General features: G+C 37.6%; 2 protein-coding genes across 4 annotated transcripts in view; both read left to right on the top strand.

The window, feature by feature from the left end:
- Positions 1–27324, top strand: part of wwox (WW domain containing oxidoreductase) — a 343773-nt gene that overhangs the window by 233323 nt on the left and 83126 nt on the right.
- Positions 9440–10647, top strand: LOC147837906 (uncharacterized). The gene is made up of 2 exons (XM_087312750.1): positions 9440–9444; positions 9894–10647. Exons 1-2 carry the CDS (start codon positions 9440–9442, stop codon positions 10645–10647), a joined length of 759 nt encoding a protein of 252 aa, XP_087168876.1.

The raw sequence follows: 27324 nt of genomic DNA, 5'->3' as shown, positions 1-27324 counted from the left end.
GTCATTTTCACGTGGAACTGAGCTTTGCAGAGGCAAAGAGTTTTCACATGAGTACAACTGGAAAGGGGGCGGTACGTGATGGAATAATCATTTATCTTGATTAATGGTTTTTCATAATTGTTACAAGCCAAAATCGAAATCGGATTGTCGATTAATTGCACAGCCCTAGTGTAGATTCTGTATTTTTATTTCAGTTTTTTTATCAGGTGTAGTAAGTTTCATTTGGGTTTATTTAGCGTGTAATTTTTGTTTATTATTTTTCTGTGCGTTCACCCCGAGGTAGTTGGCGTCACGTTTTTCACGATAAAAAAAAAAAAGACAAATGAAGAGACCCGATACAAAAAGGTCATTAAAGTGAATTTTATTTGTCAGTTTTTTATTTTTTATGTTGCAGCCTTGACCTTAAAACCAGAGTCGTAACATGTATATGAAATTAAGTGTTTATGCATTCATTTTCAGCTTATCAGGGGCCGCCACAGTGGAATGAACCACCAACTATTCCAGCATAAGTTTAACACAGCGTATGCCCTGATTTGCAAACACCAACAACAATCACAAAAGTCACAGAATGAGCTTGACTCCTGTTTTAGCCCCTCGCCTCTACGATCAGATGTTATTGGTCAAATTGACATCAAAATCAAACGCAGCCCGGCTGAAAGTTCGCTGATGGCTTCTGTGATAATCTGAGCGTGCCGTCTTAATTAAAGAATCTTCTGCTAATTTATAGTGTCTAATTGTTCTATCCTTAATTAAAAAGGCTTAGCGCAGCATCACGCTGAGATAGTCTTCATAACGCTGATTGGATAGCGCTAATTAGATTTAATTTGCAATTATTTTCACACACAGTTGTGTTAACCTTTATAGAGCAGCCCGTCAAACGCCCACCCACTCACTCACAAGCAGACGCTCACCAGCAGCTTACGGTTCAAGCTGTTATTGTGTGGGCCAGAACCAGGGCTTTACATTCACTTTTTGATCACCAGCCACTGTGGCTAGTAAATGTCCAAGATTGCTAGCCACTCGCCACAATTTTATTGTTTGGAAAATATATTTTACATTAATAAATGTGACTTTGACATGCTAAAGTGACTTGATTTAGATGGTGTCCACATGCCTTCTCATTCATTTTACTGTTTGTGTGTGTTGTGTGTGAGCTTGCTCACTGTGCATGAGCAAATGGGTTGTGTCGCATTGCAATTGGTTTTTATTTCACACGACTTTTTATGTCTCAGAATAAAGGTTTTACCAAATTCATCTCTAACCACACCGAAAAGAAAGAATTATTTATTAGCCACATATTTAAATGTGTCAAAACAAGCAAATATATAGCTGTATACATGCACTTTATTCAACAAAACTTTGCTTTTTTTTTTAATTAACATTTAAAAAGATCTATTGTCATGCATCTAAAATATGCACAGTAATCTGTCCTGGCTAAAGGTCCCAGATCAGCGGTTACTACACACAAATGAGGAGTTAATCTCCTATTAATGCAATGTTATTGTAAAGGATGATAATTAAACTATATTAACAAAAATAACTGTAAGCAAAAGAAAGCAGGTAAAAACCAAGTGTGCCGCAAGCCTACGTTTGAGTGAAGGTTTCGGCCGTTAGATCGCCCCCTGGGGGCTGGCTGCAGTACAAGTCATAAAGCCCGCCTCCTCCGTGTTAATGAAGGAGACTTGAGCCCAAATAAAAAAAAATATTACACTTGCAATAAAATGTCCCGAAAGATAGTTCTGGTGGATTAAGGCACTGGTTATTGTGCTGAAATAGGTGCAGATCTTCATTTGTGTAAACAGTTTGTTTTTAGCAGTAATTTAATGCTGGGCGTGTCATCGTGATTGACAGCTGTGATTGACAGTTTCTCAAAGCGCGGCGTCTGCGCTTCGGCAGGAGACTGAAGTAGACTGAAATGTTATTATTCGATTTCTGTGTTATTTTACCATGACAAAATGAGTTCAGCAGTAAACTATAGTTTCTGACATACATGATCCTGGTGGAACACTGTTTATTCGCTAAGTTCAGGGCTTTAATCGGGCTTTATTAGTTTGCTGATACACGCCTAGCCACCCAGATAGCAAAACACAGTTCCGGCTAGATTCTCGCCTGCCGGAGACTTATCTCTTAGAGCTCAGACTGACTAATGTTACCTCTGCTGGACCTACTCCGGATGCCTGGACTCACTGCCCGATTCCAGTCCGAGTCAATCGAGCCAGATGCGGCGGCCGAGCGAGCAGGCGCTGCCGCATGCGAGCCGGAATCAGCCCGCGACGCCGCGAGTAAGTTATGCGCTGCGGCCTGGAGCTGGCGCGATTGAATATATAAAACCCTCATATTTGTTAACGTTATTACATCCATCTGTGTTGATATGACAGCAAACGCATGCTGAGCAGTTCAGGGGGCGTAGTTGATTTTACATAAAGCGTTTGATTGGAAGCTCGACTCTGCTCATTTTCGCGGCTCCTCCTCTGGCTCCATCAGACAATCCTTCTGCACATGTCAAGGCTCCAATTTCAGCAGTCTTTTGCGACAGTTTGTGCCCGTCAAGCAGGCGTTTTGCCCTCAAGGCGTTCAATGGGAAAAAGGGCTGTCGCGTCGTCCATATTTTTTACAGTCATTGGTAAAAACACACCTGTGTGATAATGAAAGGATGATCACGTGTCTGAGAGTAATTAAAACAAAAGCACTGACTGCTGCTGTTGCTTACAAATATATATATATATATATATATATATATATATATATATATATATATATATATATATTTCAATCTTGAGCTCTTAAAAGCAGCAGGACTGTGGTTTATGTCTTGTCTTTTTAAAAAAAGAACTGATCACAAGTGAACGGAAAAATGCTCAAGTAAACGGGAGCGCGTGTGCGCTTTTTAACAGTCGCGCGCATCACATCACCTGTGCGCGTGAGTAATCATCCTTTCATGAAAGCAGTGACTGCTGCTGTTGCAACAAAGCAGCAGGACTGTGGGTACATGAGCATTGTTTTTTGTCTAGTCTTTTTCAAAAAGAACTGATCACAAGTGAACGGAAAAATGCGCAAGTAAACAGGAGCGTGCATCACATCACCTGTGCGCGTGAGTAATCATCCTCTCATGCGGTATTCACCTGCTTTGTCTCGCGCGAACACAGTTGTTGTTTTCAGTCGTGCTGCTTCTCGGTTCTAAGATAACATTTGCACGCATATTGGGCCATCCTTATTGTCGAACCCTGCTTTAAGAAAACTACAATGTCAACGTTATTTCCAACCTGCCAAAGTGGCTAGCGGGATTGTCTGTCTAACCCGCCAGAGCTGAAATCTGCCTGCATTTGGCAGGTTGGCGGGTGTTATGGAGTGATGTTAGGATAAAAGTCTAATCACGTGGGGGGAAAAGCAGAAGACACATGCGTAACATGTTTTTACATTCAATAAAGAGTGTTGAGAAGCTGCAGAGCCACAAACCACATTCTTAAAGGGCCACACTCACAATTTTACATCAGTTAAAGTCAGAATTATTCACCCTCCTGTTAATTTATTCTCATGTATTTCCCAGATGATGTTGAACAGATTCAGGAATTGTTCACAGTGTTTCCTATAATATTTGTTCTTCTGGAGAAAGTCTTATTTGTTTTATTTTGGCTAGAGTAAAAGCAGTTTTTAATGGTTTTAAAGCCATTTTAAGGTCAATATTATTCGCCCCTTCAGCAATATTAGTTTTGGATTGTCTCCAGAACAAACCACTGCTATACAATGACTTGCCTAATTACCCTAACTTTACCCTAATTACCCTAGTGAAGCCTTTACATGTGACTTTAAGCTGAACACTAGTGTCTTGAAGAATGTCTAGTCTAATATTGTGTGCTGTCATCATGACAAAGACAAAAGAAGATTAGAAATGAGTTATTAAACTTTTATGTTTAGAAATGGGGGACAATATACAATACTGAAGAATTCTGACTTCACCTGTATGTGTGTGTGTGTGTGTGTGTGTGTGTGTGTGTGTGTGTGTGTGTGTGTGTGTGTGTGTGCAGTTTGTGTACACTGGCTCCGGGCAGCATTAGCATGTGTGTATGGGGATGTGTAGACAGTATTGATCCCTCAGATTGCTATCTGACTAACCCGTCTGTCTGCTTTAGTGGCAGCGCCCTGATGCTTTGAGGAAGTGGGGGTCAAAGGTCGTCTGGGTTCACGAGCGTGTGACACCGGAGACTGATGTGTGTCTTATGAGCGTATGTGAACCGATCGATGGAAGTGAACGTTAAGTCAAGAGGATGTTTGTCTGGGTCTTGGACAGCAAATGACCCGCAGGCCAACAGAGAGTCACTGACGGGAGGAAGTGGGCCGTGTTTTATCCCCCAGCCCAGTCTGAAGGATGCACTGTAAAGGCTGTAAGTCCAAATAGTGATCATAGTGCAAGCTTGTGCTGTTTCTTTAAGGGCCCATGAAATTAAAATAAAGCTTTTTTTAGATGTTAGCACAAGTATTTATAGTTTTTAGGATATCTATAAGCTAGTGCACTCCAAAACAGTGACAAAACTCGATGTTAAGCCGATATAAACATGTAAAGCTTAGTTTGTCTCTTCCGCCTAAATCAGGGGTGTCCAAACTGGAGGGCCAGTGTCCTGCTGATCTTAGCTCCAACTTGCATCAACACACCTGCAAGGAAGTTTCTAGTAGTAAGAGGTTGATTGCCTGGTTCGGGTGTGTTTGATTAGAGTTGGAGCTAAACCCTCAAGGATACCGGCCCTCCAGGATCGAGTTTGGACACCCCTGGCCTAAATGGATAAACTGTTTTATTCACGTCACCTCACACTTCAGTTCCTCTTCAAATCTTCTGACCAATCGAACGCTCTCTAGTGTCTGACATGCCCCGCCCCCTTCTTCTCATTGGTTTTTCATTTGAAGCGCTTGAGCTCGACCACTTTCACTGGCAGAGCTGTGATGACACAAAACATTATTGGCAGTTTTTTTTAAAGGGGAGGGGCTACAATATGTCCCGCCCACTCTTCATGTTTCATTCAAACATCCAAGTTACTTAAAAACGACATGTTTTGTAGTAAAGACATTTACTGCTTATTCTGGAGCCGTAGGCAAGGCAAGTTTAATTATAGAGCACATTTCATATACAATAGTAATTTAGGGATCTATTTTAACAATCTAGCGACAAAGACGAAAGCACATGGTGCAAAAGCATTAAGAGCATGTCTGAATGCACTTTTGCTTTTTTAAGGACGGATAAATACGCTCTGCGCTCAGAGTCTGCATTTGCTTTTTATATGGCGGACTTTGTAAGTAGATAAACTGATCATTTCACTAGCAAGAAGACAGTTAAACAGAGCATGTGCAGCGTGAGGATAGAGAACGAGCCTTCTCCATTCAGCCTCATTACTTTACTCTTTACTTTACTCCTTTACTTTGGTGGAGTGAGGGAACGGTGGAAACTCACTCCACTGAACACATCCATCAGCCCACATATTTAATTTCCTTTGTTAAGCTCAAAGATTTGCTTCAAAACTATTTCTAAATTCAGTTCTGATCTCCAGCAGAAGAATAAATGAACATTAATAATGAAGTGTGGTCAGAAAACTGAGTTATATCCAAACACGCGACCTGTTCTTATCCACATATGCTGATGCAGACGTCTCCAAAACCCCACAGCTGGACACATCTACACTTGTGTTTATTAAAACAAGTATAAATCTGCAGATAATCAATAATACTGCGAATAATAATCACATTATACAGATGCAGATGGTCATGAATGAACTTAAAAAACCCCCCTAGGTGAAGGCATGGAGGCAGTGGTGTTTACATTGATGGAGAAAATTATCATTTCTGGATTATTTTAATCCTTTAATTGTTTTCATCTGCACAGATATTTGTGTGTTGCTGTACATCATGTGTGTATTCAGCACTGTGTAAATGTTTGGACCTGCATAGGCACATAAGACGCTCTCCTGGACATTAGAGCAGTTTTAGTTGGTCAATGGTCTATTTCAGTTTCTCAGAATAGCAACTCTCCAACAATGCGCCTTACACACCTGCTTTATAGATCAGCACACACACACACACACACACACACACACACACACACACACGAGTACATAAAGCAGCCAAATGGATTCGCTATGTAAACAACATGACGCAAAATGTAAAATTTACAGTTGCGCTGGTCTGAAAACAGCAACAAATCACATCACATCAGCCAAGTGTATGATAGAGCCCTCAAAGTACATAAACAAGAATAAAAGACACACGTGTAATAAACAACAAAGATTAAAAATAACAGATTAAAACAGGTTTTAAAGGAATCAAAGACTCAATAGTGCGATTTGTCATGCACAATCTGCAACTAAGCTGTGCTTGTCAGCTTACTAAATAACCCCAGGGGCCGGTGCCCAGTTCCTGGTTCCAATCAGGCCTCCAAAGCTAAGCTGTGAAATGCTTCCTTCCTTGCGTCTGCTTCCTCTCAATTTCAATGCTTCCTTTCCTTTCAACTGGCCCCAGTGGAAAACAGCAGTACTGCTAAGTAAATGGAGGTGTCCCTCTTGGAGAAGCTCTAGATTGGACACTTCTCTGACCAGGACTCTTTGAATCATCACAACCTTCCCTATTACTCTTTGGAGGCAGATGTCTTGTGTAATTCTGCCAAAGTCAAGTGACTTGGGCTATGGAAATATACTTACAGTGGGGGAAATAAGTAATGAACACATTGTCCCTCAAAATAATATCTCTAAGGGAGCTGTTAACATGGAATTGAACCAAATTACGGTAAAAATCTGAAGAATGGGTTATGTGTAATAACAATGAAACGACACAGCGTGAAAGCACTGAACTACTGGAACTTCTTTAATACTTTATATAAAAGGCTTTTTTGGTGACGACAGCTCAAAGATGCCTCTCATATGGGGAATGAAGTCACATGCATTGCTCAGGTGTGAGTTTTTTCAAAGACTTAAACAGAGTTTAAGAAAGCCTTATTTCTGTTAGTTTGGCTGGAATAAAATCCATTTAAATATGTTTACAACACTTTTAAGGCTAATGTTATTAGCCCCCTTTAAGAATATATACATTCAAGTTTGGCTTTGGACATGACAATGACCCAAAACACCTAAAAGTGGTGAAGAAATGTTTAGCAGACAAAAACATTAACATTTTGCAGTGGCCTAGCCAGAGTACTGACTTAAACCCAATTGAGAATCTGTTTATTGCTTTTCAGATTATCTCCTAATGATGTTTAACAGAGCAATGAAACTTTCACAGTAATTCATATAATATTTTTTTCTTCTGGAGAAAGTTTTATTTCTGTTAGTTTGGCCAAAATGAAAACTATTTTATTTTTTTATAACACTTTTAGGGTCAATGTTATTAGCTGCCTGTAGAAATATATACAGTCAAGCGTAGGCCTTGAGCATGACAATGACCCAAAAACACCCAAAAGTGATGAAGAAATGATGAGTAGACAAAAAAAAAATAAAAAAAAAAATAACATTTTGGAGTGGCCCAGTCAGAGTCCTGACATAAACCCAATTTAGAATCTATAGAGGGAGCTAAAAATCTTGATAATGAAAGAAAACCTCCATCCTGAAAGAGTTGGAGCTCATCTCTAAAGATGAATATGTGCAAAAATACCAGTAGAGACATGCATAAAGCTGCTCAGCAGTTATAGGAAGCATTTGATTGCTGAAATGGCCAATAAAGGCTTGTGTATTGATTATTGCGAGGGGTATGAATAAGTTTGGACATGCCACTTTTTGATCAAATGTAAATAAAGGCTGAGAAATATTATACAAATAATAAAATTTTATAAGTATTAAAATATTACTAAATATCAAATAATAAAAATATTAAATATTTTTTCAGTCAGATGATTGGCTAGGCCATTCCACAGTTTGATTTTCTTTCTCTGAAAGCATTTTGGAGAGTCTCTTTGGCTGTGTTTTGGATCATTGCTCAAATGTCCACCCTCATTTCATCTTCGTCCTCCTGCTGATGTAGATGTTGGACTGAAGCAGCTTTGTATGTTTGTTTCTTGTATGTTTGATTCTTTGCACTTATGGATTTCTTTAGTTGTTACTAACATCTGGTGAAAGTTTCAAGTCAAAAACCGGTGTTCAATACTTATTTCCCCCACTGTAAATCAGCGACTGAGCTAAAGGAAAACATTTGAATGAATAAATGAGAGAAAGCAGTTGATGAACTGTAAAAATTTTTTTCTCATAAAGCATTTGAGAGTCTCCCTGTGGCTGTGTTTTGGATCATTGCTCAAATGTCCACCCTGATTTCATCTTCATCCTCCTGCTGATGTAGATGTTGAACTGAAGCAGCTGATGTTCATTTACACTGAGGAAGAGCGTAGGCTTGATAAAGAACTACTGAGAGCATTCAGCTGCTGTCTGGGCTTTCCATGTCATTCTAAACCTTCCTTTCTTCATGTGTTCAATACATTTTTCCCTGTAATTTCATTTTATCACACATAATTTCATTTGTATGTTTGTTTTCTTTGCACATATGGATTTCTTTGGTTGTTACCAACATTTGATGACAATTTCAAGTCAACAGCACCCTTAGAAACATGTTTTCTGACAAAGAAATACCTGTTCCAATACATATTTTCCCCACTGTAAATGAAATAATAAGGAAGATGGTAGAAACATCACTGAATCCTTGAGTAGTCACTATTGAAATCCAAACTTCCAAATCCTACATGAGAACCAGAGCTCAGTTTTCAGAGCGAATATCTCCACCTCCGGCCAGCGCTCTCCATCCACATCTCTTTCAGTCGGCTGATTTCAGACATCTCACAACGCCTTCACACACCCTTCCTTTCAGCAGCCTGTCCAGACGGAGCTGTGCTCTAAAAGCTGCTGTCACCAAAGGCTAAATAAAACAGCTCGGGCCAGGGCAGGTTGAGAATGGATCAAAGATCAATAAGGCCAAAAGAGACAACTCCCATCCCTCCCGGAACAGTAAACACATGCATTTAAATCAGCCATCCACCGGCTGCCCGTAACTATGACAAATGATGTTGTATGTAATTTTTTTCTATTAACATAAAGTAATATAAACTGAAGGACACTAGTCTATGGAGGGAGTTAGCGGCTAATGTTGCGTATCAGATGTGGACAATGTCAGGGCTGAATACAGATTACGTAGTGTCCTTCCAGCCCTCGGGGAATTACGCTTTGACACTGAATTGGCTGCCAAGTGTATTAGTGCAACTCACTGGTGCCAGCCGTGTCTTGGCTGGACTATTAACCCTTCGGCCCACGCAAAAAAACACGCAAAATCCTAGCCATCACAAAGGTGTGTGTATCGGTAACCCTTCACCCCTGGGAAAGATTGGGGGAGCGTTTCTCTGGAGGTCTAGAAGTCACGTCCATGGTGAAATCAAAACTGCGTCTCCGAATAACCTTCAGATATTCATGTTCATCAAACACCAAAGATGAGGTTAAAAATTATTCACTCCTGTTATATTTATTGTTTCTTATAATAAATATTTCCCAAATGATGTTGAACAGATGCAGGAATTGTTCACAGTATTCCCTCTAATGTTTGTTCTTCTGGAGAAAGTCTTACTTGTTTATTTCGGCTAGAGTAAAAGCAGTTTTTAATTGTTTTAAACCCATTTTAAGGTCAATATTATTGGCCCCTTCAGCATTATTAGTTCTGGGTTTTCTCCAGAACAAACCACTGTTATACAATGACTTGCCTAATTACCCTAACTTTACCCTAATTACCCTAGTGAAGCCTTTACATGTCACTTTAAGCTGAACACTAGTGTCTTGAAGAATATCTAGTCTAATATTATGTGCTGTCATCATGATGAAGAGAAAATAAATCAGTTATTAGAGATAATAAAACTATAATGATTAGAAATGTGTCAAACATTTAAACAGAAATTGGGGAAAAATATACAACTTTAACCCCAACTATAAATGCATCCATCCATCCGTCCATCCATCCATCCATCCATCCATCCATCCGTCCATCCATCCATCCGTCCATCCATCCATCCATCCATCCATCCATCCGTCCATCCATCCATCCGTCCATCCATCCATCCATCCATCCATCCATCCATCCATCCATCCATCCATCCGTCCATCCATCCATCCATCCATCCATCCATCCGACCATCCATCCATCCATCCATCTGCCCATCCATCCATCCATCCATCTATCCATCCATTCATCCATCCGCCCATCCATCCATCCTTCCGCCCATCCATCCATTCATCCGCCCATCCATCCATCCATCCATGCGCCCATCCATCCGCCCATCCATCCATCCGTCCATCCATCCATCCGCCCGTCCATCCATCTGCCCGTCCATCCGCCCATCCACCTATCCATCCGCCCATCCATCCGCCCATCCATCCACCTATCCATCCACCCATCCATCCGTCCATCCATCCATCCATCCGCCCGTCCATCCATCCATCCATCCATCCGACCATCCATCCATCCATCTGCCCATCCATCCGTCCGTCCATCCATCCGCCCATCCGTCCATCCGTCCATCCATCCATCCATCCATCCATCCATCCATCCATCCATCCATCCATCCATCCATCCATCCATCCATCCATCCATCCATCCATCCATCCATCCATCCATCCATCCATCCATCCATCCATCCATCCATCGTAATATTATTATCGTTTTTTGTTTACATGGATCAAACTGAGTAAAATATACTAAAAATAGATTTTAAATAAATGGCACTGTATATTTACCAAGCATTGCAAACAAAAAGGCCTAGTGTTTTCTACAATAACTGTAATAATAACATTTTTAAGTATATAATAACAATTTTTTTATTGAATTATAATTTATTAACGTTTCTCGAGCAGTGTATCAGCATATTAGACATGACAAATATATATATTTTTTCGATTTCAATAACATATTTATTTAAAATGTATTTATTTATTATATTATCCATCCATCCAGCAGGACTTTATATTCTATACTGGACATTATTTCTGTTCAGTGATGAGACTTTAGTCTGAGCAGAGTCAGACCGCACTGTCCTCATCAAATCAGTCAACATCAAGACATGATCAGATTTATTGAGCTCAAATCAGCAAAATCTAGAGGCCTTTACCTTTCATAGAGACACTTCTGACACCCAATCAGCAACTAGAAGTCCAGTTATTGTGTTCCTAAAACTTGGATAGATGACAAGACTTTTGTCAGGTAGTGTGTATATATAAATAAAACAGCATCTCTGAGGGTCAAACTGTGAGGTCGTGCAGCAAATTGCGAATCTGAAGGTGCTGAATATTTCAGAGATGCGTCCGCTTTTGTGTTTGGTCCGCAAGGTTGGTGAATGCAGTGGAGAGATGTGTGTTAGTGGCAGATCGTAGCATATCGGTGTCTGGGATGGAAATCCGTCATACGTGCCGCTGATATGATGAATGCAGTGCTCATGAGTTTTGACACACTGACAGTAGAGGAGGAGTTCTTCTTCTTCTACAATCCATCTACTGCTTTCACTCATTCATTCATTCCTTTTCCTTCAGCTTAGTCACTGATTTACAGTGCAGGAAATGAGTATTGAACATTACTTTCTCAGAAAAACACATCTGTAAAGGCGCTGCTGATTTGAAATTGTCTTCAGATGTTGGGAACAACCAAAGAAATCCATATGTGCAAAGAAAACACACATACAAATGAAGCTCTGTGTGATAAAATGAAATAACGCAAGGAAAAGGGGTTGAACACATGAAGAAAGGAAGGTTCAGAATGACATGGAAAGCCCAAACAGCAGCTGAAATCTCTCAGTAGTTCTTCATCAATCCTCTGCCCTACCTCAGAGTAAATGAACATCAGCTGCTTCAGTCCAACATCTACATCAGCAGGAGGATGAAGATGAAATCAGGGTGGACATTTCAGCAATGATCCAAAACACAGCCAGGGAGACTCTCAAATGCTTTATGAGAAAGAAAATTCTACAGTTCATCTACTGCTTTCTTTCATTTATTTATTCAAACGTTTTCCTTTAGCTCAGTCGCTGATTTACAGTGGGGGAATTAAGTATTGAACACCGGTTTTTCTCAGAAAACATGTTTCTAAAGGTGCTGTTGACTTGAAACTTTCACCAGATGTTAGTAAGAACTAAAGAAATCCATAAGTGCAAAGAAAACAAACATACAAATGAAGTTCTGTGTGATGAAATTAAAATGACAGAGGGAAAATGTATTGAACACATGAAGAAAGGAAGGTGTAGAAAGACATGGAAAGCCCAGACAGCAGCAGAAATCTCTCAGTAGATTTTTCAGTAGCCCCTTGCTTTAGTGGGTCTTCAGTGTGTAAATGAAGATTAGCTGCTTCAGTCCAACATCTACATTAGCAGGAGGATGAAGATGAAACCAGGGTGGACATTTGAGCAATGATCCAAAACACAGCCAAGGAGACTCTCAAATGCTTTCAGAGAAAGAAAATCAAACTGTGAAATGGCCCAGCCCATCATCTGACTGAAAAAAACTAATATTTCTCAGATTTTATTTACATTTGAACAAAAAGTGGCATGTCCAAACTTATTCATACTCCTCGCAATAATCAATAGACAAGCCTTTATTGGCCATTTCAGCAATCAAATGCTTCCTATAACTGCTGAGCAGATTTTGGGATGTCTCCGCTGGTATTTTTGCACATATTTATCTTTAGAGATGAGCTCCAACTCTTAGGATGGAGGTTTTCCTTTATCTCCTAGATCTTTAGTGTCCTCCACAGATTCTCAGTTGGGTTTAAGTCAGGACTCTGGCTGGGCCAGTGCAAAACTTTAATGTTTTTTTTTTGCCTGCTAATCAAATCTCCACCACTTTTGGGTCATCGTCATGCCCAATGCCAAGCTTGACTCTGTATATTTCTAAAGGAGGCTAATAATATTGACCTTAAAGGTGTTGTAAACTAATTAAAACGAACAGAAATAAAACTTTCTCCAGGAGGAACAAAATATATAGGAATCACTGTGAAAGCTTCATTGCTCTGTTAAACATCTAGGAAATAAATCGAAAAGAAATAAACAGACTCTCAATTGGGTTTAAGTCAGGACTTTGGCTTGGCCACTGCAACACGTTAATGTCTTTTGCCTGCTAATCATTTCATTGCTCTGTTAAAAGTCATTAGAAGATAATTTAAAGATAAATTAAAACAATTTTCTACGGGTCTCATCCAAAAATAGTGGAGGTTTTGAATCTGTAATAGTTTGTGTGAATGTGCTCTTTGTAATCCTGCTAGTCTTGTGTTGTGTTTTCGGTTTGAATTATTCATGATTTCTTTGCACCACGCTTTATGACCTTGACGCACAGACCTGAGGGTCGGCAGAGGTCGAGTCTTTCTTCTGTTCTCAGTTTGATCATCACTTTATTATCCAGCTGTATTGTGTGTGCTTTTCAGTTCAGGGCTGCTTGTGAATCTTGTGCATTGTTTCTGGCTCCGGTTATTAGCAATGCAGCCCCAAATGCAGCCTAATATGTTTTAGATAATGCAGCAATTCAGTGGTTGTGATTGTAAATGGGTGTAGCAGTATGAGCACGCCAAGCGCATTTAGGAAACAAAACAATTTCCAAAGTCAAATGCAAACTTAAAACGTCTTTTTACTCCAGATGCTTGCTTTTAATTTAATTTAATTTAATTTAATTTAATTTAATTTAATTTAATTTAATTTAATTTAATTTAATTTAATTAATTTATTTTAATTTATATTTTTTTGTTTAATTTAATTTTATTCAATTTTTATTTTGTTTTGTTTTGTTTAATTTAATTTTATTCAATTTTATTTTGTTGTTTTGTTTTTTGTTTTGTTTTGTTTAATTTAATTTAATTTTATTTTATTTTATTCAATTTTATTCAAATTAACTTAATTTTATTTAGCTTTATTGCTTTTAGTAAAGAAACCTTTAATAATAATAATAATAATAATAATAATAATAGCAATAATAATACTAATAATTAAAAACGATACAATAATGATGATAATAATAATAACAAAACAGTAACAATATAACAATATAATAATATTAAATAATGTTAAAATAAGATTTATAATAAAACAACAATAATAATATTAATAATAACAATAGTAATAGTAATAATAATAATAATAATAATAATAATAATAATAATAATAATAATAACACTTACCTATTAAGGTATTATTATTATTATTATTATTACTATTATTAATAATTCTTTTTTATTTGATATTTATTTTTTAGATATATGTTTTTTCAATATTGTTTAAAAAGAGGAACACAGAGAGAGGACTATTGTGTGGTGAAATTAGTGTAATTTTTTTCAGTCCATTCTTTTCCTTTCATTCTTTCATGCAAATCAGTTCTAAATGAATGTATTGTGTACTCCTATATGGTTATTACATTAAATGAATTTTTTTCCCACCATAAAATCATCACCAGATCTTTAATTAGTTAAATCATTAGTGCTAAACAAGAACATGTGCAAATAAACAAAACAGCATTCAACAATCTGCATGGAACACACACACACACACACACACACACTTCTGTAGAAGTGTACAGCAAATGCACAGAATAGTTTAATGTGATTATAGTTGTAAATGGAGCAGACAGGAAGTGATGAAAGCGCTGTGTGTTGCTGAAGTGCTGAAGAAGCGCAGTGTTTGATGTGTGTTTCTGAAGTGATGCAATGAACACACGCACACACACACCTGCTTCATCAATCCGTCACTCTCTGTTCATTGTGAATGTGTGTGTGATCCATCAGAGCGCAGATGAATACACTGCGCTGCTTTTCTCTCTATTGTGATTATTTGTGTAGGCTGAACGCTGAAGTTTATTGTCGGAGTTTTACAGTAGTCAGTACAGTGCAGGAGATTATTTCTTCATTTATTTATTTCCCCTTCAAAATCACAAAGACTAGAAATTTACCATTTAGAAATGTTTTTTTGTAAATAAGGGTAACACATATTTATTTATTTTTATGCAATGATACATCAGAATTTATGCAACTTTTTAAATTGTAATATATGTATTGTGTGTGTGTGTGTGTGTGTGTGTGTGTGTGTGTGTGTGTGTGTGTGTGTGTGTATGTATATATATATATATATATAATTTAATATATTTATATTATTTTATATTATTATTAATAATAGTATTATAGTTATTATTATTTGTGTGTGTTATTATTATTATTTCATATTTATTAATGTTATTATTGTATATATAGGTTTCGATGATTATTATTATTATTATTATTATTATTTGTTTTATATTTATTTATTATTTATTTTATTTATATTTTTAATTATTTATAAGGTATTATTTTGTTGTTATTAGTATTATTTTTATTATTATATACTTTTACATTTTCGTATTTCATATATAGGTTTTATTTATTATTATTATTTAATATATTTTATTATTATTAATTTATTATAGTTTATATTTGTTATTATTATTAATATTAAAATCATTAACAATATTATTTGTATAATTTATTTTATTAATTTAAATTTTATTATTGTTGTTATTTTATATATAGATTTTGTTTTATTATTATTATTATTATTATTATTAGTAGTAGTAGTAGTAGTAGTAGTAGTAGTAGTAGTAGTAGTATAAACAGCATCAACGGTATTTGTAGTAATCGTTAAGCATGATATTATCTTCTTGAGTGCACTCCACTTGATTAATAAAATATCAATAATATTAAATATGAACATTTTAGAGGCAATTATTAGTGTTATTAAATCCCTAAACTAAAACAGATCATTACAAAGCTTTACCTTGTATAAATCTGCCATATGGCTTTAGAAGTGAATATACAAAATTGCTTTTTATAGAATAAACAAAGGCTTGATATTGATCTTGTTGAGACAGGAGCAGCAGAAACATTCTGATAAATTTCTCCTTTTGTGGTTCATGCATCCTGCAGTTTTTTCTATTTTCCGGATGTTTTTTCAGCAGATTTGTGTGGTCATCATCGGTCCAGCGTTTCCACTAATGAGCACTGAGATGTTTGTGGTTGTGAATTATTCCATCTGAAGTTTCTTTCCCGAAGTCAGGTGGGAATCTTCGCTAAAGTGTTTCATCAGCAATTATGTACTTTTATGTTCGGACAAACTCGAGATGCGGAAAAAAGATGCAGTCAAGACTAGTTTTCAGCGAATGATGTCCAGTCAAAGTCAGAATAAAAACTTTTTTCTAATAATATTATAAAATAATAATAATTCATAATAAATAAGATTAATAATATTGAATAAAATATTATTAATAAAATTAATAATACTAAACAATAATAACAATAAAATAATAATCAATAATAAATAAGATAAATAATAACAAAATAAATAATAATAATAATAATAACAACAATGATGATAATAATAATAATAATATATAATACATAATACATAATAATAAATACAATGATAATAGTAATACATAATAATAAATAAAATAAATAATAATAAAATATATAATAATAATAATTCATAATAAGATAAATAATAATGAAATATAATAATAATAATAATAATAATAATAATAATAATAAGATTGTAATAAATACTAAAATATTAAAATAATAATAATGTTGATAATAATAGCAATAGTAATGATAATAATAATTATTTTAATTATGATTATGGCTGTAATAATAATAATAATAATAATAATAATAATAATAATAATAATAATAGTAATTATAATAATAATTTAATAAAACCTACTATAAAAAAATTGTTCAGTAATTTTTTCTCTGCTTAGTGTCTATTTCAGAGGTTGCCACAGCAGAATAAACCACTAACTATTCTGGCATATGTTTAATGCAGCAGATGCCCTTCCAGCTGCAACCCAGTACTGGGTAACACCCATACACGCTTATTAGTTTAGTTGATCAATTCCCCTATAGCGCATGTGTTTGGACTGTGGGGGAAACAGGAGCACCCGGAGGAAACCCACGCCAACACGGGGAGAACATGCAAACTCCACACAGAAATGCCACTGACCCAGCCGAGACTCAAACCAGCGACCTTCTTGCTGTGAAGCAACAGTGCTAACCACTGGGCCACCATATTCCTCCTATATACATTTATTTATTTATTATTATTACTATTAATTTATTATTATTTTTTGTTAAATTACAAAAAAAAAATCCCATTATTGTTTTACCTATTATTATAATATTTTTAAATATATATTTATTATTATTTATCTAAAATATAAGAAATCCCCATGAATGATAGCAGTCGTCTCCATTACAGCCGCTGCTTTTGTTTAAGCGGATGTGAATATTCATAAGCCAGAGCGATGATGTCAAAGTAAATGTAAAATGTCCACGGGGGACGAGGAAGATCTTGTTCATCTGCAACTTCAAAGACGGCCCTTAATATAAAGATCTATTATAAATGATTAATTCAATATTTATGAATATTTTAAATCTGCTAATAAATTATGGTGCGCGCGATTAAGTGTGTGTGCGCAGAATCGGAGACTCCTTTAGTCCAGAAGTGTGTTTCTAATCCTCGCAGGCTAAATTACATGATGTTACGTGGCTTGTATTTTGACGTGTGATTTATCTCCGCTATGAAACGCTTTTTATGCCGGCCATTATTCAATCTATAAAAATGTGTGAATTTTCTCAGGTCGGACGAGGCTCCGCTGGCATACAAAGTAGGAGCTGTTCATAAATCCACATCTCTCTGTAAGATCAGCCCTCTGTTTTTGGGGTTTTTCTATATTTAATCTGCGTTTATACATTGGTGCTACATTTGAGAACGCATTTGAAGTGGTTATTAACACACGTCTGACGTACAAAAGCTATACAAGCGCTTGGCTAATTATGAAAGTAGTGGTAAATAATACATTAAAGGGAAGAGTTTCTGCATTTGGCAGTAGGAGTTTCTGCATTACCATAATGAAGCGCCGTTATTCTGTTTTATTTCTTATTAGAAACATACTCGTGCTTTATTTCTTATTAATACATGAAAAACTTTTGACAAAATATTACAAAATATCAACAAAATGGGGGAAAGATTATGATGCTGCATGAATAATGCATGCTGTACTCTAGCAGATGACCATCCTCATTCATTCATTCACTTCATTAGGCTTATTGCTTAATTCATCAGAGATCTCCACAGCAGAATGAACCAACAACTATGTTTTGCGCAGTAAATGCACTTCCAGCTGCAACCCAGTACTGGGAAACACCCATACACACTCATTCACACACACACACACACACACACACACACACACACACACACACACACACACACACACTCTCGTACACTAAGGCCAGTTTAGGCCATCATAGCACATGTGTTTGGACTGTAGGGAAAACCGGAGCAGAAATGCCAACTGACCCAGCCGAGGCTCGAACCAGCGACCTTCTTGCTGTGAGGCCACAGTGCAAAACAACTGAGGCACAGTACTGTCACCATCCTCTTGTGTTTTCTAAAATATCCAGCTGTTCTAAGATCAATCGCCATGATGTTGTTGAATTATTAAATAAATGAGTTATCTTATTTATTTTAATTATTTAAATTAATTAATCATCATTTTAATTAGATAGTTACAAATTTTACTTAAATGCATGTGTAGAATTATTTTTATTTAGTTATTTATATTCTTATTTTACCGATAATGTAATAGTATTGATTAAAAACATTGTACTTAAAAATGTTTTGTTGCATTTACTGTGCAATAATAATTTAGATTATGAGGACTTCTTTAATTAAATTTTGTCTTTTGTGGCTTTTTTTTTTAAAGTTGCTTTTATAGTTTAGTTATTAATGTTATTCATATTTTAACTATAGTAAATAATGCTAAAAATGATGAATAGCCTAAAATATTTGTTGCAAACACTTTGCAGAAATATGCATGCTTAATTATCATATTTATATATGTGTGGAATAAATTTTATAAAATTATTTTTATTTAAATACAACTATATTCGTTACTTATTATAACTTATTTAAAAGTGTGTTCAAATATAAGATAATCTATGATAAATGCAAAATAATTACAAATTATTAAAAATCCATGATACTTCTGACAACATAAAAACAATATATATATATATATATATATATATATATATATATATATATATATATATATATATATATATATATATATATATATATATATATATATATATGTGTATATATGTATTTGTTTTATTTTTATTTTTTTAACAGTGGGTAATAAGGTGATAAGTATTATTTAAAATGTTTACTTACTCCTTTAAATAATGCTTGAACCTCTGCATGTAATTGTTAAACATTTAAACAATTATTTAAAAATAAATACAAATATTTACACATTTAAGAAGTTCGCTGGGTCAGTGTGTGTTTCTGTGTGGAGTTTGCATGTTCTCCCCGTGTTGGCGTGGGTTTCCTCTGGATGCTCCCCTACAGTCCAAACACATGCGCTATAGGGGAACTGATCAACTAAACTGGCCTTAGTGTATGAGTGTGTGTGGGTGTTTCCCAGTAATGGGTTGCAGTTGGAAGGGCATCTGCTGCGTAAACATATGCTGGATTAATTAATTCCACTGTGGCGACCCCTGATTAATAAAGGGACTAAGCCGGAGGAAAATGAATGAATGAATTATGTGACCCTTTCAGGCTTTGATCCTAATTGTGGCATTTTAGTGACTGTCGCTTTAAATTCAAATCAGATTGTGCTCTTTTCAGAAGAGGGCGGAGCTACAGATGGCTTTACATCATCATAGCAGCGGATCCAAAAACAACACTAACAGCATATGCTAATGAGGGAGAGATGCTCACCAGTGGGCGGGGCTTTCCCCCTCTCATGACACATGGAGAATGTCAATCTGCAGACTGTTTTCATCACGTCTGATTACAACAAACAGAATGAACACTATTAGAAGCAGCTTATATCCACACTCTGCTGTGTTTAAAGCCCTTATAAATGAGAAGTTTGCTTAATAGCTTCTCTTTAAAGTCCTGCTGACGTCTGGAAGCTCTGCAGTCCTCCACTTCAGATCAGTGTTTTCATAGAGAGACTCTTTCTCTGTGGTTCCCTGGACCCGACTCGTTATTGCAGCATTTAACGAGACGCGCGGCACAATGCATCGGCCCGGGCCTGTGGGATCTCTGTGTACATTATCCCACTGAAGGGCCTTACACAAGCTGACAGGAGGATGTAATATATCTCAAAACAATGGATCCAGTTTAAGAGGCGTATTGATTCCCAGCTCGCGCACCCATCATCATTACCATTATCTGCCGGAGAGATTGTCCATCGCCACGTCCGGAGCTTTAATAATCCTTAAAGGTGCTGCTCGGAGCTTTTAAAAGAAATGAGCTGGGTCTGAGGAGGACTTTAACAGGACAGGAGCCCATTGAAAGGGCTAGCGCTAACGCCCCTGGCCCCCGCGGAGCCGCTCAATACCATTTCCAACCTTTTAACTCACTCAAATTAAGTTTAGGCGTCCTTCAGGAGGCCTGACTCTATTCATCCCCCATTTAGGGTCCATTGAAAAAGAGCGGCTCTCCCCGCGCGACGGAGCAATACGATATCTATTAGATTACAGTGCCAGCACTTTGCTCTAGCGGCTAGCGAGGTGGGTCGCTTTCATACTGCGGCCGGTTTGGACGCTTTGTTACGTGAAAGGCTTTTAATATGAGGTCTTCCTAATCTGATTTGTTAAAGAGCTCCTCCGGCTAATGTCGTGCATTAGAGAGGCAGCTGTGGCCATGTTGAGCGCTTCATTAGATGAAGCGCGACGAGACTTCGCTAACTGCGGGAAGTGTTGCCGCATGGATGTGAACGTGATGTGAAGTGATCTCCTTTGTTGTCGTGCGCTCTCTTTATGATGAAGTAGGCACTCATGGAAATTAGCCTGTTCTTGAGCTAGCGTAGCAGCGGTTAACGCACAGGATTCAAACACATTGGCTGTTTCCAAAATTAGCAGTGATGAACTGCTTCACGATGGTCTACATTTGTCATGTTGTTATTGTCATGTGACCTACCGGCGTCACTGCTACTCTTCCATTACCTCATGTGATCGCGAAGAGGGCTTTAGGTTTGCACCTCGGCATCTCGTCAGAAGCTGTAGGTCGTCCAGGGACTTTTTCATCTCCTGGTTTGAGTATTGGGAATTTAATCTTTGTTGCCTGCTGTCAGTGTTGGGGAAAGTTACTTTTGAAAGTAATGCGTTACAGTATTGAGGTACTCCCCCCAAAAAAGTAACTAATTGAGTTACTTTTCATGGAAAGTAATGTTAGATTACTTTTGAGTTACTTTTCCTTCCCTGGCTGAGGTTTGATCTCTTTCAGCAGGTGTTTTTCCACCTGTTTTATAGAGAAGCTCTGCATTTAACAGCACCTATATAAGAAAACACCTTAATTTTCCATAAAAAAGTAGGATAATGATATGTATTCTGAGCCCAGGGGTCTGTTCGTCGTACGTGGATTACTCGGTTAGCTGGATTTGGATTTGACACAATCCAGGATCATTTCGTTCTTCAAAACTGATGTGTGTGTTGTGTGTGTGTGTGTGTGTGTGTGTGTGTGTGTGTGTGTGTGTGTGTGTGTGTGTGTGTGTTTATGTATGTATGTATGTATGTATGTATGTATATATATATATATATATATATATATATATATATATATATATATATATATATATATATATATATATATATGTATATATATATATATATATGTATATATATATATATATATATGTATATATATATATATATATGTGTATATATATATATATATATATATATATATGTATATATATATATATATATGTATATATATATATATATATATATATATATGTATATATATATATATATATGTATATATATATATATATATATATATATATATATATATATATATATATATATATATATATATATAATGTGTGTATGTGTGTGTGTGTCTATGTAGAAACCCCAGAGTGGTGCCGTGACCAAGATGACGTTGTTCACGAAGGAGTGTAACAGAGGCCAGCTGTGTTTGAACCTCACTCTTCTTGCCTAAAGATGCAGAATAAAGGCTTATACTAGTGTCTTTAGTGGCCTTGTTAGTGCGCTTGACTCCTATGCCAGAAACCCCAAAGTGGTGCCGTGACCCAGATGAGAGTGTGGTTTAAGAGGCCAGCTGTGTTTAAACCTCAGTGTTCTAGCTTCAAGATGCACAACAGTGGTTTATAGTATAGACGGATGTATATAGTGCCCTTGTTAGTGTGCTTGAGTCCAATGCCAGAAACTCCTGAGTGGTGCCGTGACCCAGATTGCATTGTTGTCCATGAAGGAGAGTGTAACGGAGGCCGGACGCGTTTGAACCTTACACTTCTTGCCTAAAGATGCACAAGAAAGAGTTAGTGCTCTTGACCCCTATGCCAGAAACCCCAAAGTGGTGCCGTGACCCAGATGACAGCGTGGTTTAAGTGGAAGAGTGTAACAGAGGCCAGCTGTGTTTAAACCTCAGTCTTCTGGCCTTAAGATGCATAATAGTGGTTTATAGTAGTGGCTGGTGTCTGTAGTGCCCTTGTTAGTGTGCTTCAACCCTATGCCAGAAACCCCAAAGTGGTGCATTGACCCAGATGACATTGTTGTTTACGAAGTAGAATTTAACGGAAGCTAGCTGTGTTTGACCCTCACTCTTCTTGCCTAAAGATGCACAAGAAATGCTTTTACTAGTGTCTTTAGTGCCCTTGTTAGTGTGCTTGACTCCTATGCCAGAAACTCCACTGTGGTGCCGTGACCCAGATTGAATTGTTGTTCATGAAGGAGAGTGTAACGGAGGCCGGATGTGTTTGAACCTCACACTTCTTGCCTAAAGAGGCACAATAAAGGCTTATACTAGTGTCTTTAGTGGCCTTGTTAGTGCGCTTGACTCCTATGCCAGAAACCCCAAAGTGGTGCCGTGACCCAGATGAGAGTGGTTTAAGAGGCCAGCTGTGTTGTTAACGTTAGTCTTCTAGCCTCAAGATGCACAATAGTGGCTTATAGTAGAGACTGGTGTCTTTAGTGCCCTTGTTAGTGCACCACTTGCTATTCTCCAAGCAGCAGTTTGAATTGAGACTCAAGTGTGGTGAGTAGAGCCGCAGGGGTTACACGAACACACTGCTAGTTGATATGAAGCAGGTTTACCGTCTTTGCCTTCAGGCTTCAAACTCTCGACCTGCAGGGCCATCAATATCAGGCTTTTAAAACATGGCCGCCGACCAGTGGTCCATCCTCTTTATAGGCGTCTTTCAGCGCGGCCGTGGAGAAAAAAAAAACAGCTTGACTTGACACGGGTGATGGGTGATTTGCAAAGAGGACAAGTGCATTAGAATAAAACCTCAACGGTGATCCTTCAAGCTGTCAGCCATACATATTTCATTATTTTCATAAATCAGGAGGCTGAGATGTCTCTCTCTCTCTCTCTCTCTCTCTCTCTCTCTCTCTCTCTCTCTCTCTCTCTCTGTCTGTTTTTTGTTGAGCGACAGACTGATGGCCTCTATTCATAACAGCCCGTGGCAGAAGGTAAACTGCCTGTGCTCCGGTCATTGTTAAGTGTTAAAGATGATCTCCAGCATCTCGCTCCTCCTCACACTCTCTCCATCTCTGTCTCTTTTCATTGAAGGGCGTTCTTTACAGCTCCATACCTCTGTCCCGCATTAGATAAATAGAGTTATTTTTAGGAGACCCGCTGTATAGGACGTTCTGGAGCTTCATTTTCACCTCCGTCAACACAGTTCGTTCTTTTGTTTACATGATGGAGACTGGTATGATGCAGGTAACGCTCCTCAGCATCTCACATCCACGGAAGTTTGTAATATTTAGATTAAAATTGTATGTATATTTATATGTGTTTATGTATGTGAGCTCACAGCAAGAAGGTCGCTGGTTCGCGTCCCGGCTGGGTCAGTTGGTGTTACTGTGTGGAGTTTGCATGTTCTCCTCGTGTTGGCGTGCTTCGGGTCCAAACACATGCGCTATAGAGGAATTGTGTGAATGAGTGTGTATGGGTGATTCCCAGTGCTGGGTTGGAGCTGGAAGGACATCTGCTGTGTAAAACATATGCTGGAATAGTTGGCGGTTCATTCTGCTGTGGCGACCCCTGATGAATAAAGGGACTAAGCCGAAGGAAAATGAATGAATGAATTTCTTTGTCTAATTGTCGGTAAACGTTTGTTTTATCGTTTGTTTAATTGTCATTAGCATTGTGCTTTAATAATTAGTTGTTTGCATAATTTTAGCAACATTAATGTACAACTGATGTATTTGTTTATATAAACAGACAATTGAACCAACATTCCGGCCCATTCACACAGGACGTCAACGCTTCCCTTTCACTTTGAATGGGTGACGTCAAAAGTTGCCGAACTGACTTGTGGGTCTCTCGGCGCTGCTTCAGTGGTGTTGCTCACTGCAATAGTTGTGAATTTCCAGCCTGATCTCACGAGAAAGCTTAAGTATTTTTCGTTTTGCTAGATTAGTGGCTGATTCGTACAAATTCGTATGAGTTCAGACATACGAAATTGTACGATTTTAAAAAGGAGGCGTGGCACCCAACCCCACCCCTAAACCCAACCGTCATTGGGTCATTGTACAATTTATACGAATTAGCCACTAAATCAAAAAGTTACGAATTGTCGCGAGATAGTGTTGGAATTTCTTAACTTTTCAAGCGCCAATGGTATTGGCCAATCAAATAACTTTATGCAAATGCTCCAGCTCCAACAGTAGCCGATTGTGGACTTGTTTCATTATCTGACGCTGCTATGACGATCAAGTCAGCCCCAACTTCAGACATGACCTCTGTTAAGCGTTGACGCTATAGCCCCACGTGAATTGGGTGTTACTGGCATTAACTTAAATGAAAACTAAGGCCCAATTCAATTTATTTATTTCTTTTTTTTTGTAAATGAAGCAATTTGAGCACCGTAAAACCCAATAAGTGAAGAGAACTCAAACCAGCTGATTACTGTAAAACCCTGCAAGTTAAGGCAACTCAAACCGTTTGAGGAAACCAATTGCAACAAACCATTTGAGTTAAAAACCCTTCCAGCTGCAACCCATCACTTGGAAACACCCTACACACATTCACTACAGACTTTGGACTTGTGGGGGAAACCGGAGAACGCAGAGGAAAGCCATGCCCACATGGGGAAAACATGCAAACTCCACACAGAAATGCCAACTGACTCAAACCAGCGACCTTCTTGCTGTGAGGTGACAGAGCTACCCACAGCGCCACCACGTCCTTTCTGTACTCATCATTCATTCATTCATTTTCTTTTCGGCTTAGTCCCTTAATTAATCAGGGGTCACCACAGCGGAATGAACCGCCAACTTATCCAGCATATGTTTTACACAGTGGATGCCTATCAAGCTGCAACCCATCTCTGGGAAACATCCATACACACTCATTCACAACACATACTCTACGGACTATTTAGTTGATCAATTCCTCTATTGCGCATGTGTTTGGACTGTGGGGGAAACCCACACGACAGCGGGAGAACATGCAAACTCCACACAGAAACACCAACTGACTCAGCCGAGATTCAAACCAGCAACCTTCTTGCTGTGAGGCAACGGAGCTACCTCCTACACCACCGCGTCACCCCTGTAATCATGAGTGTTATATTATGAGACTTACACAATCAGTAAAGTGTGTTATTGTGTTTGCTTTCAGTAGTCTCCAGCAGTGTTGTATGTCTTGTCTACAGTATCGGCATCAGATCCAGAGTCTTCAGGAACATGTGATTTAGCGTGTCATACCCGTGTTTTACCCATAACCCCGTGCGCTCAGCGATGTCATCTCTGATATGTTTATGGGTGATCATGTATGCCTGACTACCCTTAGTTGTTGTATATTAATCGATAGCAATGTGATTACGCCCCGCGCTGCCTGTTTGCATTATTAAAATCTGAGCGGCAGATCGCTGTACGTTTGCTTTTCAAATTAAATTTAGTGTCAATAATTAATGCATGGGATTAATGTGTGATCTTTATGCCGGGTGGCCTCGTACACTTTGATTCGGTATTGACCAGCCGCCTGTGCGTGAGTGTATGTGTGTGTGTGAATACTTTGCCCTTGAATAGCTTTCCTGATTCCCTATAGACCTGCGCGCGGGACAGATTTACATTACGGAAATTTCATTCTAATAACTCATGCACGTCAGAGCGGCTTCCACTGATCTGTTTTTAACACTGCCGGTGAGATCTGTAATAAACTCATTGTTGTGCTAGTACCGTGGTATTACCACCGCTACACTATTAAAGTTCATGGTTTGTCTTTGTGAAGCTCCTTGACTGAAACCTTGAGCGTTTCTCCTTGGGAAAGTCAAGGAAGTTTTTCTGCGCGTGTGTTTGTGTACGGCGTGTGTGTGAGTGTCTTTGCGTGAGAGACCTAATCTTACCTGCTATCATTTCCTGAATGACCTCTGCTTTCACCGCGTGATGGATTATATTCTGCACATAGACATTAATTTTCCCGAACAAGAGGGCGAACTGCACAAAAAAAAAACTTCACCAGTGCATTATATTGGTGCAAGGGTAATTCTGTTAAAACAACAGTGGTGAAAAGCTGTGCATATGCTTTAATGGCATTTGAGTTTTGATTTTGGTGTCATGAAAACACAAATGCTCTGAATATTGGAGTGTTTGTTTGTGTTCTTACTGCTGAAACACAGGTTATCTAAAGATGTAGTAACTCTCAATGTAAATTCTGTCATTAATAAAGATATTTAATGATAATCATAATTCAATAATCATATTTTGTACACAAACTGGGTTGCTTTAACTTTAATGTTTGGTCAAATATGGACAAACCCAACCATTGGGTTAAAAAAAAACATAATTAAATTTAAAGAGCTTCTATTATACATTTTAAAAAGGGTCATATTTTGGTTTTAACCTCTCAAACTTTGCATACCGAGTCCGTGACGTCATCGACGTTTGCTTTAAAGTTTAAAGGGCTAGCGTTGCACCAGACCCCTATAAGTGGTTTGGTTTGAAAGTGTAGAATCTATATTTATGCACATATGCATCACTTTGGTTTTTATTCTACTCTACAAAAGTTATTTACACTTAAATACACAGTATTTTGGATATCTGAGCTGGGTATTGAACATTGGTTCATTTTCATATTTTTCAAATGACACATGTACAAGTTATAGCTCAATGAAAGCTCTTGCAGGTTCTAGCGTTCTGTTTACTGAATTATATTCACATATCAAACAGTTGCCTGATGAATCTTGGTGTTTTCATGGCGCAGAAGTGAAAACAATACATTTATGATCAATAAGCAGCCCCAGATAGCACAGACAGCTGTCAGCTCTTACCTTATGC

Source organism: Danio rerio, chromosome 25, assembly GCF_052040795.2.
Source record: "Danio rerio strain M-AB ecotype USA chromosome 25, GRCz13ab, whole genome shotgun sequence".
Lineage (NCBI taxonomy): Eukaryota > Metazoa > Chordata > Actinopteri > Cypriniformes > Danionidae > Danio > Danio rerio.
The sequence above is the reverse complement of the archived record's forward strand: the minus strand, read 5'-3'. Positions and strand labels throughout refer to the sequence as shown.